Source organism: Pyrus communis, chromosome 4, assembly GCF_041283825.1.
Source record: "Pyrus communis isolate YQ-2024b chromosome 4, ASM4128382v1, whole genome shotgun sequence".
NCBI lineage: Eukaryota > Viridiplantae > Streptophyta > Magnoliopsida > Rosales > Rosaceae > Pyrus > Pyrus communis.
In genome coordinates, this window is record NC_142568.1 from 13780879 (window position 1) to 13800260 (window position 19382).

Here is a 19382-nt window from a genome sequence, read left to right on the forward strand (position 1 = left end):
CATTATCAATTTTAAAAAATGAGGTATGAAAGTGTCGTGACACCAATAGTTGAGGTAATCTTTTATACTTTACTTAAATTATTATAACTTTTAAAAAGATCTTATGTTTGTAGTTAAATTTTAAAGATCTTGATTAATTGATTAGTGCACTTTGATATTTATAGAGGCATTGGATATACATGTTGACAAAATGGCGACATCCCCCAAAACTCCAACCAGTCTCTCTGCCTTCAGAAAGTTGACAGACACTTTTTTTGACTGTTTTTAGCCTGCAAATACCAAGTACTAACAACGATTTAAAAAAATAAAATATTGACTATGAAATCAAATATTTTCCTTTTTTTAACATATAGATAGAACAGAAATGAATCGGCAAGGAGAATGAAATTGGATACCTGATCACGTTATTTGTAAAACTTGTTTAAAAAACATACACTTTATATTTTAACAGTTTTTTTTTTAACTAAAAAGGTTTTTGAGATTGGCATAGTTTTTCGTTTTAGTAATTAAAAATTAAGATCGTTAGAAGTGGTTTTTAAGTTTGTCCATTATAAATCATTTGGTTATTCTGTGAAAAATATGTTGAAATATCCTCATTAATTGTCACGTGATAACCTTTTCTTGGTATTTTTTTCAAACCAACCTCTCCAGTTAATAAGGATTTTGACAGATTTTTTTTTTAAAATAAAATAATTTAAACGGACAAACTCATGTACCACTTTTATCGATTTTCATTGTCAAAGACTAAAGTAAGAAGTTATGTAAATCTCTTAAACCAGCTAAAAATACATATTTTTTAGTCTCATTCAATTTTATAACCGTTTTATTCTGTGGGTGTCTGTCCTATTCATCCAATCTAAAAAAGTCATGTAACGCTAAGGAAGTATTTCTCGGCAAGTTAGATACGAAGTATTTGTCACCCCAACGTGCATGCATTTCATCCCAAGGTTAGTTCTAGCTCCTCTCTATTTTTTGTACCAACTACCCCTACCAACCAAATTTAACTTCTTCTGTACCTTCAATCCATCAACCTTTTATAATTAACATCTGGCATATGCATACACATTTTATATATGTGAGTATTTTTTATTTTTGTTATTAAAATGCGAAGGAGAGGGAAATACAGAGAATGTGAGAGTGAGAGCAGGAAAGAGATTTTTGTTATGACAAAACCAAATGTAAATGAGGTTTTTAAATAAAAAATAGTAAAATTTGATTTCGCAAAATTATATTATTGCGCTTAATTTTGTTGTTGTGATGGAGGACTAAATGGTCTTTTCACTCCTATTAGTTGGCAAAGAGAATTTTGTTAATGGTAGTTTAGATAATAATAAAAATAATAAATTGTTTACTATTATTGTTTTGACAACATGGAGAAAAAGAAGAACAAAGAAAAAAACAAAAACGCCATCATCATTTTAAATCAAAATATGATCGAGCTTAGCAATATTTCTGCAACGTAGCAACGAGTCTTCAAAAAATGAAACGCGAAACGTAAACATCGAGATTTAACTGCTACCAAAAAGATAGATCTTATGACTACGAGTAACTTGTAGACTTTTTAGCTGCAAGTAACTCAAAGCTTACAGATTTACATACATGATGCTCTAATAAAATTCTGGTACCCAAAAACGAAAACAAACCCAGAAAACAAAGATTAAACCCCACAAAACAGAACCAGAAACATTTAAATACAAAAAATGTTTATACTAAAATATTAAGATCAAGACCCGTTTCCAAGTCCCTTATAATCCAACAAGTTTAACGGACATCACAGATAATTAAAATTAAATCAGAGATCAGTCATTGACTTCAAATTTTATTTTATGCCTGCCCAAAAATTCCAGTAAATTAAGTCTATATTTTTCCTCAAAACTCTAATTTTTGCTAATCTTCGAACCCAACTTTTTTCCAAATTGCATTTCGCACCCGCCTCAAGTCCCTGCCTTTCAGAGTCCTCCCAATCCCTTCATGGACAGAAAACGAAGCCCCTCTCGTCCTCGCCAAGTACTCATGAGGCGGAACCCTCCCATCTCCGCCGTCGTCCTCCTCATCGTCACTGTAGAATTCTCCACAGCAGTTTTCATCACTGTCCAGCTTCCTCTGCTCTTTGTACCCGTCTTTGAGAATCTTGGACCAGTCCGGAATGTTCACCGGCAGCGACGATGACATCACCTTGTCGGCGGCGCCCTTCTCCGCCATGCTCATGTTCATCACCATCATCTTCCTCCCCATTTTCTTCGGCTCACCGTGGCTGAGAATTGTGCTCTTCTTGGACTCAGTAACTGTGCTGGATGATGAGTTGCAGATATCCGCCTCGTCAAATTCGAACAGCCCATCTGGGCCAACTGGGCTGTCATCCATCGACGAGGCTGGAAAAATGGAATTGGGTTTTCCATAAAAGGACGACTTCCTCGACGCCATTGATGAAGAAGCAAGCTTGGACTTTCTAATTTGTTTTGGGTGGTTTTAAGCAAATTTTATGACCAAAACGTTGATTGCTCTGCCTTTTATAATGGTGAGAAATGTGGATAAGCCCCCTTTATTTCTCTCTCATGGTACAAAGTTGCATTTGTCATGCTACAAGACAAAAATGGTAAGTGATATAATGTGGCCATCCTCATGTCTTTAGCATGGGGATGAGATGCCACATCATTTTCATGCTCTAATTGTTTCTTTCTTTTACTTTTTACATTTTTTTAACTTTTTATGGTGTAAAATGATTAATGATGTACACCAATTAGTTTAATTTGTTTTAATCTTGATTTAACTTCTTAATCATGATAACTTCATGCGTAAGTATATAAGAAAAGGCAAGGCATGCATGTCACGCGTTTCTTGAGACGACCGTAATAAAAAAGTACATGGTATGGATAAATAAACAACATGAGTAACTATTGTCAATCGTTAATTGTATATATGCATATAGGTTAGATAATCAACTGCACACGGCAACAACTTTATGTGAACAATTTTTTTGAGTAGTGCTACACTAAATTTATGAAACATTAATGTGATAAAATGACATGATAAAATCTTAGTTGTAAGATTTAGGCCTGGTTTGGTACTGAGGTGATTCTGAAAAAAGCTGGTATCAAAAAAAGCTGGGAGCTGTTTTTGTGTTTGGTAAACATTCAGCTTTAGCTTTTTTTCACAGTTTTGGGTGAAAAAAAGCCAAAAACAAGAAGCTACAAAACCTAGCTTTGAAAAACCGGTTTTTTTTCACATCTGTTTTACATAAAAGTTTACCAAACAGTATAATACTGCTTTTTTTTTTCAAAAGCACTTTTACAAAAAAGTTTACCAAACACTCTACTGCTTTATTTCACTGCTGCTTATTCTCACAGCACAGCAGAAACAACTTTTTTTCAAAACACAGCAATACCAAACCAGCCCTTAAAGTAGAACTTAAAACAATTGTAACATTAATTGATATCTTAATATATGAATTTATCCACAATTTGATATCTATCCACAATTTATGAGTTTGTTTTAGGAGTGCTCATACATTTATTAATTTGCATTTGAATAGATGGTATATTTACTATGGTCTTATCCATAATTTGGAACATAATAGATGGTATGTTTACTATGGTCTTATCCATAAATTGGAACATAACAAGTGCTTCATAAAAAAAGTGGTGTTAAAAAAGCTATATTTTGTACTCAACAATGTGGCTACATGTGACAACCCGTCTCAAATTTTACATTTTTATAAATTTTAAAAACGTGAATTTATGAAAATGCCCTAGAGGCAAAGACTTTGACTTCCATTGATAATCGGTTAGAGTGACATATAACTTATTCTTTTAGTATATCCTCGTAGTACTTGTCACTATAAATGCATAGGCGAAAGCCGTTTGCGAGTCCGAATTATAACGGTATAATTACGGACGTTTGAAGTTGGTTATTTAAAGGTAGTTAAATTATTTGAACTCCCACCTTTTAGGAAGACTAACAAATCAGCCTTAAGTAAAGAGGAAAATGGACCAATTAAATTAAAAGGAGTGGAGGATCAGTGAGAAATCAAAAAAAAAAAAAAAAAACAAAAAAACCGTGAGTTTTCGTCCGTACACTTCCACGACTACCTATCTTCCAAGGCTGATTCCGGCCAACTCCGATGGAGTTTTTCGACGCCACCACCACCATCTTGAAGCTCTCATTCCCCTCTACAAAACTCACCCAAGAACCACCTTGATTAACCATGGTATATGGCGGTTGAAGGCCACGAAAGTTGAAGAAAATCAATAGTGCTCCGGCCACTCTTTTCGATTTTTCGGAAAATTGGCAAAGCAATGGCCGATGCCACCACTTGGACTTTGTAGCACATCATCCCAGGAGCAAAACCCAACCAACTTTGACCCCGTTGGACCACCGTAGACGACGAATCGACGTCGGGAAGTTTTAGGCACCCGCCGGCTTTGTGGGCAAAATTGACCATCTTCCGTCCACTTTTCGACTTCGTGACAGGTATGAAAGTTGCTCCACTTACTGAGATCTTCATTTTTGTGAACTTTGAGAATATTTGGAAATAGTTGGATTTTCCGGCGAGTTGGGGCGGCCGACCGCCACCCACGGCGGCGCGTGGCCAGTGGGCCACCAATGCTATTTTTAGGCTTTGTCGAATGTCTTGAATTTAGTCTTGATATTTGAATGATGTAGGTTGATCGTTGGAACCTAAATTCTCTACGATATGTTAATAGGTATTTATGTCAATTGACGATCCAACTGTTGGATGATCACCAAACTTTGTTACATTGTAGTACATAATATTTGAAGAATGTAGGAACTTACAGATTGAGAATCCGACATACAGATCTTTCCAAATTGGATTTGTAAATTCATAAAATAAAACGTTAATCGCTAATCAGTTTTGGGAATTGGCGAGAATCCAACCGTTGGATCGTAATAAAATTTTAATATGTTATTCTAGAAGTATAATGTAGATCTTTGGAAGTTACAGATTGGTAATCCGATATGCAGATCTTCCGAATCGAGTTATACAGGGTTGTAGACCCTACCGTCGATCTTTGATCAACGGTTGACTTTTGGTCAATGGGTCTCAAATTATTCTTGAAGGTCCTTGAGGATATGTTTTATGTCAATTATGTATTCTATCGGTAAAAACTTTGAGACGTGATTTGATAATTGGTCACAGGCGACGATAGATCGTGATGTCTCGATGTGCGTGCAAGATAATCATAGCGTGGACTCCAGGTGAGTGAGCCTTTTTCTTTCATAGGCATATAATTGATAGTTCCACAAGCACTTCTATAGTGATCTATGCTTGTTACCTACAATTAATCATTTCGAACTACGAATGGCTTGATCCCTGTTTAGGGTACGTAGGCAGACTAACAAGACGTTAGATGCAGCCATATAATAAATGAGATTAAATAATTGAGACAATAGCCTTGTTTAGTGAATTGAGCAATGTGGGACATTGGTGGGAAGTGTGAGATTTAGCTTTATGATTTGGTGATTAATGTTGATCATAAATCAATGCGTGAAGAATCAAGAAATTGAAGTAAGGAAAGGTAAGTAATGATAGTTAATGTAACTAGGGTCTAATTGGGCTTAGCACTGATGATTACTCTCAAAAGTAAATAGTTTGGGAGTAGGATGTTATTGATTGTACATGTTACGCCGTATTATATATTTTGGGAATATCATGAAATGTTTGGGTTTAGATTGCATCATGGCATATTCATATGGATATTACCTGAACCTAACTATTGTGAATGCTTTGAAGTGCTATATGACGCCGTGGACGCCCAGGTAAGCTTCAGGTGAGTACATGTTGATGTTAGTGATGGTAATGAGTATGATTGTGTTGAGATATATTATAGCTCATAAACCTGCACCCCGGTGTTAGTGCTCCCACCCGTGGCCAGGGCACAGTCCTTCACGTGATGTTCACCTCCCGCACCTTACGCTCACCTTGGATCCAAGGTAGGTGCATAGTCCTATCGTACAGACCACTTTAGGTGGTTCTGACTCGTAGGTGACCCGCGATTATTCGCACAGTCTTCACGTGATCGTAGCACTTGGGCGTATTTATTTACACCTAATCTTGTCGTACAGACCACTTTAGGTGGTTCCGACTCGTGTGCAGGTATACTTATTGAGCTATTGGCTAGCATGATTGATGAGATATGGATAAGTCGTACAGGTCACTATAGGTGACTCCGACTTATATGCTAGTCATGATTGAGGAGATATGGATAAGTCGTACAAGTCACAAGAGGTGACTCCGACTTATATGCTAGCCATGATTGATGAGATATGGATAAGTCGTACAGGTCACTATAGGTGACTCCGACTTATATGCTAGCCATGATTGAGGAGATATGGATAAGTCGTACAGGTCACAAGAGGTGACTCCAACTTATATGCTAGCCATGATTGATGAGATATGGATAAGTCGTACAGGTCACTATAGGTGACTCCGACTTATATGCTAGCCATGATTGATGAGATATGGATAAGTTGTACATGTCATCTTAGATGACTCTGACTGATATATCATTTTGTATTGATTAAGTTCATTTGGCCTGCTTATTATTGCATGGTGGAGTTGATGGCAAACCGTGGTTCTGGCCATTTCTGAGTATGGTTTGGATATATGTATATATATTGTATTGTCTTATGGAAAACGATACGGGTTTTACATTTAGGGGCATTACTTTTGGAGAGGTAATAACTTTGGGAAACTTGGTTTTATTGCTTACTCACACTCTCTGTTTGGTGCCCTCCAGGTTTGAGCTGCTGAGTTTGTATCGACAAGAATCTGTGGCGAATCTTAGTATTGATGGATATTTCTAAGGGTATGATGCTTACCCACACTCCTGTACGTTACTTATGCTCTGACATCGTGCGTGAAATGGGTTCACTCCCGCTCGCAACGCACTCTGGTATTAATAATTTTTAGGTTCAAATTATTCACATTTTTCTACACTCTATCACATTTTATGGCTTCGTCACCTTCCAGGTGTCGGCCAACACAGCTCGATTCAGGGTCCAAGTGGACTTTCTAGGTCGGGGTGTGTCAGCTAGGTATTTTTTTTTTCACAAGTACAATTAACCACAACATAGAAAGGATTAATAAGTTAATAGTATGATGGTCGACCAATGCAAACATAAAACTCATTTCTTCACGTACGTTGTTAATTAATTAGTATGTTTAGGCAAATCATCTCGGATCAAGCTTGGCAACCATATTTAGAACTAGAAGGCATCCTTTTTTGGATCCCAACAAATATATATTAGTAACAAAATCCATCAAATTAACATCAATAATCGTAGTATTAGGAAAGCTTTTTAAATTACCACATCTTTTGGATAAGAGATTTGCTCTATGGTCGATGGTCCCATTAGGCAGGCTGGTAACCCTTATCAATAATATAATTAAACTGTTGAACGAGCAAATCATTTGTTTAAAGCCCTTAACACATATCGTTTGGCCAAATAATGATGCTCACGGTCACAGTTTCAGTATTCTAATTGAACTTCAAAGATTGTACTTTGCTTTGTTAATGGAAAAGCAAGTTCTAGACGAAAGTTAAGCATCGTATCTCATTGTATTTTATTTCATAGCATGTTGATTAAATAAAGGGTTTTTATCATAATGGTCTCTGAAATTAACCCTCATCATCAAGGTGGTCCCTAAAATTAAAAATTAATCAATGTAGTCCTTGAAAATAGTTATTGCAAATCAATGTGGTCATTCCGTCATAATTCTGTTAAATGCTAATGTGACACATAAATGGGCCCCACAAAATTTATGAGTTTTTATTATTAATGATCCCTAAAATTAACCCACACCATCAAGATGTTCCCTGAAATTGAAAATCAATCAATGTTGTGACATCCCACATTGCCCAGGGGAGTGATCCTTATATGTATATTCTCATCTCTACCTAGCACGAGGCCTTTTGGGAGCTCACTTGCTTCGGGTTCCGTAGGAACTCCGAAGTTAAGCGAGAAGGAGACTAGAGCAATCCCATGATGGGTGACCCACTGGGAAGTTGCTCATGAGTTCCCAAAAACAAAACCGTGAGGGAATGGTAAGCCCAAAGCGGACAATATCGTGCTACGGTGGTGGAGCGGGCTCGGGAAATGATCCGCCCCGGGCCGGGATGTGACAAATGTAGTCCTTGAAAATAGGTTTCGTAAATCAATATGATTCTTCCGCCACAATTTTGTAAAAAAAAATTTGTTAGGTGCTGATGTGGGTTTAATAATTAATTAAAAAAATTGTCTAAATATCTTTTTGCACAATTAATTTTTCTTTTTTTATAGGAGAGCCTGCTCCGAAGAGAGTTCCCTTCCATAAATTCTCAAACGCCTAAGGCTTAACCAAGGCTTAAGAGGGGTATGGAAATAGTTTTCAACCAACAGTGGACGCACCTTGGTTATAACCTCATTATCTCAAGACAAACCTCGTTGTTCTTTGCATCACCAGACCACCAAGGAAGCACCGAACAAACTCACCAAGATTAAGGTTGTGAGGATGTTGATTGCGTAAATGTTAATGGTGATGTCCCAAAAGTTGTTAACAATTGGCCAAGCCATCACCAAAGGTGATCTCGATCCAAGTTCAATTCGGTGAAGCGTGTCAAAGTGTGTAAAGATGGGTGTATTGAGATTTTTGTTTTAGAGAATAGAGAGTGAAGAAGGTATAGAAATGTGGACTGAGATCGGAGGTGATTGCAGGACTAGGTTTTTGGGTTGACAATTTTTTATTAACTATTAAATTATTAAGCCTATTTGTAATTTTTTAAAATTTAATTAGACTTGTGTAACCCATTTATTGTCACATCAGCACATAACATAATTTTTGACATAATTATGACGGAATGACTATATTGATTTTGAGACATTTACTTGAGGGACTGCATTGATCAATTTTCAATTTTCAATGACCATTTTGATGTCGTAGGTCAATTTCAGGGACCATTTTAATGTCATGGGTCAATTTCAAGGACCATTTGTGAGAAAAATGACTTTGGGGCCTATTCATATGCCACATCACCACTTAACAGATTTTTTAATAGAATTGTGACAAAATGACCACATTGATCTGCGACACCTATTTTTAGGGATTACATTGATTGATTTTCAATTTCAATGATCATCTTGATGGTGAGGGTTAATTTCAGGGACCATTTGTTATAAAAACACTAATTAAATAGAGTTAATGAAATACTTTATCCAAAAGAGCTTTCAAGACAAGAAAAGCGTCCAACTACGAAGATTCGTAGCTATATGGTTGTCATTGTTGGGTAACAATGATGTTAACAATGAAAAAAAATGTGGCGAAAAGCCAAAAGTAGGTAATAGCCACACCACAATACTGACTAGTATATTAAAAAGTATTCTTTGTTAGCTTTTGGTACCTTTTAAACTGAGTGGTTACGTCAGCCAAATAGCTGCTAATCATCGTAACAGTTGCTCACTTTTCTTGTATTGTTTCCAAAGCTGGTCCTGAGATTTTAGGGGCGTGAAGCGAGCCTCTGAGAAGGGACCCTTGAGTTTCCAAGTCCTCTGATGTGTCACACATTCATATATATATTTTTTCATGTTTTAAAAACAAATACATTAAAAGAGAAAAAACCTCTAAGACATCTACGAAACAAGGAGCCCTGAGTCAAATTTTGATGAGAACAAGTTGGCCGCATCAAAAAAATAAAACACCAAACAAAAACATAACCAACACATAAACTTATAATTGCATCAAAACATCACACAGTCAAGTTTTCTTCTTATCTTTTTTCCATAGATAACATAACTAAGTCACCCAATCCCTATCTAAGGCTGTATACAATTTGATCAACTTCAAATAAAAAATAAACTCATAGTTTGAAAATTAGTTACCTCAAATTTTATTCTTCTAAACTGTATGAGATAGTTAATAGCTTACTTTTTTAAAAACTTTGTGTAATTTTTTATTTTTGTTAAATGATGAAGAAATAAAACGGATGGACTAAAACGAATTTGTATCAATAATAGCCAAAATTTATGACTCAATTTCATAAATGTCACTTTTTATAAAATCTTTCAAAAATAACAAAAAGTCCACTTAAATAGACTTAAATACCCACAAAATTAAAACCAAATAAACATAAGGATGTAGTTGGTAGTGTAATGGAAAAAATTCTCAGCTGTGGCCTCTTCATAACTACGTAGACTTTCGAAATGATGTGGGAGAATTTATTGCTGCTCGAACTCAGAAGGTGGAGGGTGTGACTTCACGACTGCTCGCGGAGGTGCTTGCTGCACGTACAGCGGTGGAATTGGCCAGGGAACTGGGAGTTAAGGCGTTTGAATTTGAAGGGGACTCTTCCATTGTACTTGCTGCCATAAACCAGAAGGACCGTGATGATAACTCCCATTTTGGTACGGTAATTAACGAGGTGTGTCATTATCTACGATCACTCCCAATTTTGAAGATTTTGCATACACGGAGAGGGGCAAATAGGGTGGCTCATCAATTAGCACGGTTCATATTGCTTTTGGAGGCGGAACCAACATGGTTTGAAGAAACACCCGATATAATTTGTGACATTCTTTTTGAGGATAGAATTCATATTTAATTTTGGTGCGGGACGCTCTTTTTTTCTTTGTCTAGGTTGAAATCTCTGACAAGGTTTTTATCAAGGCCCATGTAATTGCACCCTGTTCTCATGTTTACGTACGTATTCCTATTATCTATGAATGAATATGGTACTTTACCTCAACAAAAAGTCAATGAAATAGAGATCAATGAGAATTTGCAGACGCTTGTCTGATTGATCAATTGCCTAGCTATGTAGGAAAACACAAATAATTCAACCAAAAAATATCATCTGGTAGGCTTTGATATGTGAGTTGATTGGGAATAATATTGTTGAATGTGAGTTGTTCATTAAAAAAAAAAAAAAAAAAATCATCTAGTCACTTGCATTATATTATCAAATAGGCAATTTTTCCCTTCTGAATGTAATTTGCTGCTTGTATGGATGGATGACCATCGATTCTATATTCGGACAAGTCAGTTATGTTCAAGAATTTTACAGGAATTTTCATCTGCTTTATGAACTCTTTTGCAATTATATTCTTCTCGGAGTAAGAAGAGTTCCAAGTTTGGAGCGGTTGAGTTGCTTCCATACAACTCCCATGTTCAATGAGTTACAAATTAATCAGAACCTAATTAACTTGGACAAGTTTGACGTCACCAACGCCCCTCACGGCCTTGCACGTTGAACAACAATGGACATGAGATCTATTCGAGTGTTAAGTGTTTTAGCTTTTTTGTGTAAATGGATTTTGGATTTTGAGGGTATTTAAGTTTATTCATATGAGTTTTATGCTATATTTGAATTTTTTTTTTTTTATAAAAAGTGATATTTATGAAATTAAGTATTAAATTTTGGCTATTAATGATAAATGATAGAAAAAAAAATTGGACAGAAATGCATTTGCTTAGATCGAACTCTTGACTAGGAGACAAACCAATATCTAGTTCATTTCACCATCACAGTAACATTTCATCTCTAAAGCACTCTCTATTATTATTTATTTGTAACCTAACAGATAAGATAAAAGAATTTTTGGGGCCCCTCCTGCTTGGGGCCCTAGGTAGTTGCTTCTCTCGGCTATTCTCAAGACCGGCCCTGATTGTTTCTTTTCTTATTGATATTTTTACTAATTTCATCGTCGTTATTATTAATTTTTTGATACTAGAAATTTTTATTTGATACGAAAGCTTATAATCATTCTTTTATTTTGTTTGCGAAATATAAACTTCAATGAACAGGATCAATATACAAGATTTAGTAACAGAGGGGAGTTTGTACAAGTAGAAGACAGAAGCCTGCACAAAGTAATCCGATAACTGCTCGACATCCCCGACGACTAAAAGGCCAGAACTCCTCTAAAGCATCAAAAAGTTCAAAGACACCAAATAGACATAGATCCACAGTCCGTTGGACTCACCTCCACGTCATCAAGATCCAACGATATATCAACCTTTCCTAATTCCCTTAGCAACACTAACACCAACAAATTGACGTAGATCCACACACCAACATGCTCCACCGGTTGCAACGATGAATCTCTTAAATCATTTAGGTCACTTATGAAGACTACGATTGAATTTTATTCGAGTAACTTAGTAATAACTTACTAATTTGTCTCACACCGCTCTATATTCTTCCCAAAAAATAGTCGGCTTCTTACCAAGATAGTCGAGATCATGATCACGCAATGTAAATTTGAACTGAGAAGCAATGAGATTCTCTCCGGCACAGACCAATATAACCTCTGAGTAAGGTTTTGGGGCTAAACATGTTCATATATATGACAAATCCATTACAAGATAAACATATCCAAAGTCTAATTAGTCCAGCTAAATGATTTTACCCTACTCATTAATCGATGGGTCTTTTCTTGGGTATGGAAAGTTATCAAGACTCGAGTCAAAGGTTTGCACTTCAGTTGGTTAAATACGTTCACATCTGTAGCTCCTCAATATCATTTGTAAACATTGATTTCCGGTACTATGTATATCATATACATAGGTTTCGAGCACATCTCATATAATGGCGATTTATATTATGAAAATTCATCAAATAATAATTAACCATCTGCAAACTGCTACACCATTTAGAGACGAGAAATCCTCATTACTTGGGTGGACACCTGCTAACAAAACATGGAGGTCGAGCATGTCCTTGGCCAAATTCGTTTTTGTGGTTTACAACTTTTGTCATGGACGGTGTATAAAAGGGAGCAAATAGAACACCATGTGACAGTGAATACGTTTCATATAAGTCCATATTCATTATTTAGTGAGATTTCATAATCATCAAAATCCAATCATTTAAAAGAGAGAAAGAAAAATAGTTTAAATAAAAATAGCTGTTATTGATGTTTCAAAAAAGTTATTTTACATAAAATAATGCAAGATAAGATTTTCGAAGCGCATATAAGAGTAACGGTATAGCATATGTGAAGGGCCCTGTGGATAACGGGCTTCTTCTTGGACCAACTGTGATTATGACTGGATCATGGGTCACAAAAATGTTTAAAAAGCCCAACAGAATAACCCAACAAACCCAAGGACAACTACGTCATTTCAATGTGCTCCACACAAAACCCTAGCGTCAAATGAACCTCTCTACAAAAGCCACACATTTCACTCTCTCAGCCTCCTTCTCCCTCCAAAACCCCTACGCCCCCAAACCCAGAGCGCCGCCGAAGAAGCCATGCCTCCCAAATTCGACCCCTCTCAGGTCGTCGATGTCTACGTCCGAGTCACCGGAGGCGAGGTCGGCGCCGCCAGTTCGCTCGCTCCCAAGATTGGTCCTCTGGGTCTCTCCCCCAAAAAGATCGGAGAAGACATCGCTAAAGAGACCGCCAAGGACTGGAAGGGCCTGAGAGTCACCGTCAAGCTCACCGTGCAGAATCGTCAGGCCAAGGTCTCCGTTGTCCCCTCCGCCGCTGCTCTCGTCATCAAGGCATTGAAGGAGCCAGAGCGCGACAGGAAGAAGACTAAGAACATCAAGCACAGCGGGAACATTTCGTTGGACGATGTGATTGAGATTGCTAAGGTGATGAGGAACAGGTCCATGGCGAAGGAGTTGGCCGGGACCGTGAAGGAGATTCTGGGCACCTGCGTTTCGGTCGGGTGCACTGTCGACGGCAAGGACCCGAAGGATCTGCAGCAGGAGATTGCCGACGGTGATGTTGAAATTCCCTTGGACTGATAAGCTATGTTTTGGGTTTTATAAAATGTTAGTGAGTTTTGGGTTCTATAAACGTTTCATATTTTTGGGTTTTAATTTTATAATTACTATCGGTTTCCCAGTAATGAATTTCTATAGGGCATTGAAATGGTTGATCGAATTCGGAGCTGTAATGCTTTAGCGTTAATGTTTTTTTTCTTCTCTTTTTGCTTATAATGTCTGGACCTGAGTTTTTTATGCTTAATGTTGAAATGTATTTTCTATACGCTCAAGAATGATTGTGTGTGGTGATCGATTTTTGTTTGATATGGAGTTCATATGTTTTTTTAAGTGAAAAATGGATAAACCAGCATTGAGTGTTGAAACAATTGGCTTGACGGGGTTTCTGAATTACAGTGCCTTCTATTGGTTTATGTCAAATTTGATGGTTTCGGTGTCAACCAAAATTTGATGGTTTCGGTGTCAACCAAAATTTGATGGTTTCGGTGTCAACCATTGTGAGTGTTGAAACAGTTGACTGGACAGGGGTTCTGAATTATAGTGAAAGCTCTTGGTTTTGAAGGATGCTTTCTGCAATATCTCTGTGTGCGAAACAATTGTTTTAATGTTAGTTTTATTTGATTCTATGAATCATTTACATGTTGGTGTTGTTTGATTCCATAGATTCTGCAAAATGCAGGCAATACTACTTGCTGCTGAATTTATAGAATGCAGCTTGTTTTGTTTATAATGTTGATGTATAATGAAGTTTGGGTGAACAGATTGTGTACTTGGAAGTTGGGGGAAAATGATGGGATGTTGTCCTGCAAGGTCTGAAGTACATGGGTTTTAGTTTCTAAGTGGCATATCTTGAATCGGGGCATTACACTGAGAATCTGTGTAATTGGTGATCGTGTTGGTGACCTTTTGAGTTTTCATCGTGGCTCACTAGCCTATGGTTTGCAGTTTGTGTGGTTGTGTCAAACTAAGTAATGGTTTGTTACTGGTAGAAATGGTTGGGGTGAACCATCCAACAAAGATTGGTATAAACGTCAGCGGATTATTTGTGCAAACCGCAGTTTGGGAGAACTTTTGCTATGTAGTATCACTTACAGGTCAAGTTGAATTCTGCCTTTTCACTAGAGTTGGTTAAGGTTTTGCATGTTGAATTCTATGGTTTTATTTAAACCTTTTTGGCTTGTTGCGATTTGTGAATTATAGTGAAATGTTCTTGGTTTTGAAGGACGCTTTATGCAGTTATGTTGGGTTTATGAAACAATTGTTTAAATGGTCTTGGTATTTGATTCTAAGAATTATTGTCATGTTTTGCTTTACAAGTGAGTTGGGGCAATTGTGTTTGTTTCCACTTATGCAATCATGAATTTGCAGAATTTCGAATTTATTTGTTTCGTTAATTTGATTCGTGCTTATGGATTGTGTATTTGGAAGTTTGGGGGAAAATATGAAGAGATTATAAGTGAACCTGATACCTTAATAGTCGTAATACGTAGATTTTTGTTTCTAAATCACTTTTCTGAAATCGGGCAAGACAATGAGATGTTAAATGTGGTCAGTCATCTTGGTGCTGAGTTTTTTAGTTTTCGTAACAGTGCTCACTAGACTATCTTGCTGTTTGAGTGTTCTTGTCAACCTTTGCGATGGTTTGCAATTGATGCATGTGTTCTTGTCAACCTTTGCTGTTTGACGTAGCACTACTAAACATTTTGGCGTGTCGAAGTTTTCATCCTTTCACTCCGACATAGTAGTTGAACATAAATATCGTCCATGAAAACGATACACTTGGATCCTTAGGAGTTTTCGTGGTCATGAATTAGCTCTCGTAAATTGCAGAAATTGTTTTTATTTCAGCCCGTTTCGGATGAGCCATGGAACTTACTAGCTTCGCGCGACTAGCTGATTAAGTTTCCCCGCTGTATGACTACCAAGAATCCTGTTTTCAGGATTGTAGAATGCTTAACACCTCTCATTCTTATTATTTTTTCCGTATGAAAAGATGGTCTTATTCAAAACCCAAGCTCTTTATTACATTGTTGAGGTATATGACTGCTGCATAATTAATAATCTGCTGGATAATTAATGTTGCACCTGATTTGAACTTCTTTCTTAGCAAGTAAACTTGTCAACTAAGATCCAAGGTTTTGATACCAAAGCCAAGTCGAGCATTCTCAACAATTTAAAACGTATGCTAATGTGTTGTGGTGCTAGTCTATGTATGAAAATTAAAACACGGGAAGACATGATTGTCTTGTGATACCTAATGAGAAATGCTTTCATTTCATTGAATAATGATAAGTTGCAACTAGTATTTATGAGCTTGTTTGGATGTGCTTTTGAAATGATTGAAAGCGCTTTCGGTGAAAATGTTTTTAGAACCAATTATTAGTAAAAATGCAAGTAAATTATGGAAAAGTACTTAAAGTGCTTCCTGGAAGAAGCACATAAAATTCTTAGTAAAAATGCAAGTAATTCAAACACTTAAAGTGCTTCCTGGAAGAAGCACAATTTATGTGCTTCTTCCAGGAAGCGCACAATTTATGTGCTTCTTCTAGGAAGCGCTTTAAGTGCTTTTAGAACCAAAAAACATTTTTTCTAAAAGCACTTTCAGTAATTTTAAAAGCACATCCAAACAAGCCCTATATTTACAATTCAAAGAAGCCAAAATACAACCAAAGGAAAGGTAAAATAGAATTACTAAAATAACCTTGCTAACTAACTTTGAGCTGCTTTATATTCTTATTACATTTATCTTGAGTAATAATCTCTTCACACCCTTTCAAGATGAACAGAGAAGGTTGGAGAGAAAGCTTGGAACGAAGTTGTAAGAATCGTTGCCTAGGAACAGACTTAGTACATATATATGCAATTCGGTCCTGAGTGCAAACAAATTGAACTGTCAATAGTTTAGCTAGAACAAGCTCTCGACTGTAGTGGTAATTGATTTCCACATGCACAGTGCAAGCATGAAAAACTGGATTAGATGCCAAAGCAATTGCTGAGATGTTATCACACCAAATATGAGGTAAAGTGGGCAGTTTGAAACCAATATCAGAAAAAAGTTTACAAGGCCAGGTGATTATTGCTGTTGTATGTGCCAAAGACCTGTATTTTGCTTCTGTTGAAGATCGATCAACAATGTGATGTTTCTTTGCACTCCAATTAATGACAGAAGGACCAAGATATATGCAAAACCTTCTAGTAGATCTCTTATCCTAAATAGCTAGCCCAATCGGCATTAGAATAGGATTTCAGAGTGAGAGATGAAGAGGTCTTGGGAAGCCATAAGCCATGATTAAGAGTGCCCTTCAAATATCGAAGAATTCTCTTCACTCCCTGGAAGTGTTGTTCTCTGGGATTGTGCATAAATTGACAGGCCAAGTTAACTGCAAATGATAAATCTGGTCGTGTCCAAGTGAGATATTGAATGGCTCCCACAATAAACCTATATCCAGCTGCATTTTCAAGCAAATGACCTGTGAGATCAAGTTTAGCAAACCCAAGAGGTATGATGCAAGGTTTAGCCCCATCCATTTTAGTTCTCTTAAGAAGAACCAAGATGTACTTGGATTGATGAATGAAAACACTAGCTGAAGATCTAGTGACTTCCAGTCCAAGAAAATAATGTAAATCACCCAAGTCTTTAACTGGAAACTGGGCACTAAGTTAAGAAATCACAAAAGTGCAAGTTGTGGTAGATGGGCCAGTAACTATGATATCATCTACATATAACAAAACCAATACCAAAGTAGGTTGATGAAACATGAATAAACTTGGATCAGATTGAGAAACCTGAAATCCCATAGTAAACAATGCAGATTGCAATTTCTCAAACCAAGCTCATGAAGCTTGTTTTGATATATAAGGATTTTTACAAGTGACAAACAAATGTAGGATGATCTGGATCAATGAAGCCTGAAGGCTTGGTCATATAAACATTTTCTTTGAGAAACCTATGTAAGAAGGCATTACTTACATCCAATTGATGTAAGAACCAATTGGATTGAACTGCAAGAGTGAGCAAGATTCTGATTGTCACTGGTTTTGCCACTAGGCTAAATGTATCACTAAAATCAATACCCTTCTACTAATTGTAACCTTTTTCAATAAGTATTGCCTATATCAATCTATGGAGCCATCTGGCTTCCTTTTAACTCTGAAAACCCATTTACAGCCAACTAGATTCTATGTAGGAGATGAAGGAATAAGTTTCCAGGTGCCTGTATTTTGCAGGGCATTGAACTCTTCATGCATGGCAGCTCTCTAATGAGGATACTTAGATGCCTGAAGATATGTTAAGGGAACAAATTCAGTGGCCATGTGAGATGGCAGTGGATACTTTGTTTTTGTAAATGCATTGTATTTGAAGATACCATATTTGGATTTAGTTTGCATAGGGTAAATTGAAGTAAGTTAAGAAACCAAAGGTGCATGAATGATGGCAAGTGATGGTGAAGTAACAGGGATAGGTGCAGGTGATGGGTAAGTAACAGGAAATGGTGAAGATGCAATTGATGGAGAAGAGTTAAGGTGTGTAGTAGTAGGGACAAGTATAGAGAGACTAAGAGGTGAGATGACAGGATATAAGTTGGGAAAAGTAAGGTTGAAATGATTGGAAGTAGTATGACATGGTGGCTAAGATGATTAAAGGGAAAAAAATGTTTACTTGGTGAAAAGGAAAAATTTCTTCATCAAAGTATACATGCCTGGAGGTGTAAACTTTGTTTGTAGAATGATCTAGACACCTATAGCCTTTATGATTTAGACTATAACCAATAAGGACACATGGTTTACTTTTGGGTTCCAATTTGGAGTGAGTGTAAGGTTTCAACCAGGGATAACATCTGCAGCCAAAAGTTCTAAGTAAAGTATAATTTTGGGTTTTCTTGAAAAATTACTCCCATGGTGATGGTTTAGATGTTGGAGGCAATCTATTGATCAAATAGACTGCAGTGAGAAAAGTCTTTGCCCAAAATTGATGAGGTACACGAGAAGCATTGAGAAGAGTTCTTGCTGTCTCAACCATATGCATGTGCTTCTTCTCAGCTTAGCCATTTTGTTAGGGAGTGTGAGGGCAACTCAAAAGATGTTGAATGCCATGAGTGGATAAATGTTGTTTGAAAACATTGCTGTGAAATTCACCCCCTGAATCTGATATGAAGGTACCAATTCGAAATCTAGAGACATTTTTAACCAAAGCTTGAAACTTGACAAAAGTTTGAAACACATCCGATTTATATTTAAGAGGATACAACCATGTGTACTTAGTGAAATCATCAACAAAAATCATAGAATTTGTAACCACTCACAGAAGCTAATGGAGTTGGTCCCCAAACATCAACATAGACGAGCTCTGATGGTCTAGATGTGGTATAAACTGAAGCATGAAATGGTAATCTGGCACATTTGCCCAAAATACAATTTGAACAAAACAATTCCTTAACATGATTAGAAATAGATAAATAAGACTTGGACATTACAGACTTGAAAGTCTTGAAGGTTGGATGACCTAACTGTTGATGCCAAATGTGAAAATATGTCCTTATTGCAATATGTGCATAATATCTTGCAGTGACTGAGTAGATGTAAGAAATAGATAGAGTCCACGATTAACTGGACCTCTAAAAAGCATCCTCTTCATAGTAAGATCCTTGACGTTAA

At 36.7% G+C, this 19382-nt stretch overlaps 1 protein-coding gene and 1 pseudogene across 1 annotated transcript; one reads left to right on the top strand and one right to left on the bottom strand.

The window, feature by feature from the left end:
• Positions 1 to 1686: 1686 nt before the first annotated feature.
• Positions 1687 to 2484, bottom strand: LOC137721780 (protein S40-4 pseudogene; annotated as a pseudogene).
• A 10678-nt stretch (positions 2485 to 13162) lies between these two features.
• LOC137722840 (large ribosomal subunit protein uL11) lies at positions 13163 to 13992 on the top strand. Its single transcript, XM_088692536.1, has one exon. The coding sequence runs from the start codon at positions 13248 to 13250 to the stop codon at positions 13746 to 13748; it is 501 nt and encodes a 166-aa protein (XP_088548662.1). The 5' UTR covers positions 13163 to 13247; the 3' UTR covers positions 13749 to 13992.
• The last annotated feature ends 5390 nt before the right edge of the window (positions 13993 to 19382 follow it).

Coding starts and splice junctions, on each gene's coding strand:
- LOC137722840 (XM_088692536.1), top strand. CDS start 13,248: ATGCCTCCCAAATTCGACCCCTCTCAGGTCGTCGATGTCTACGTCCGA.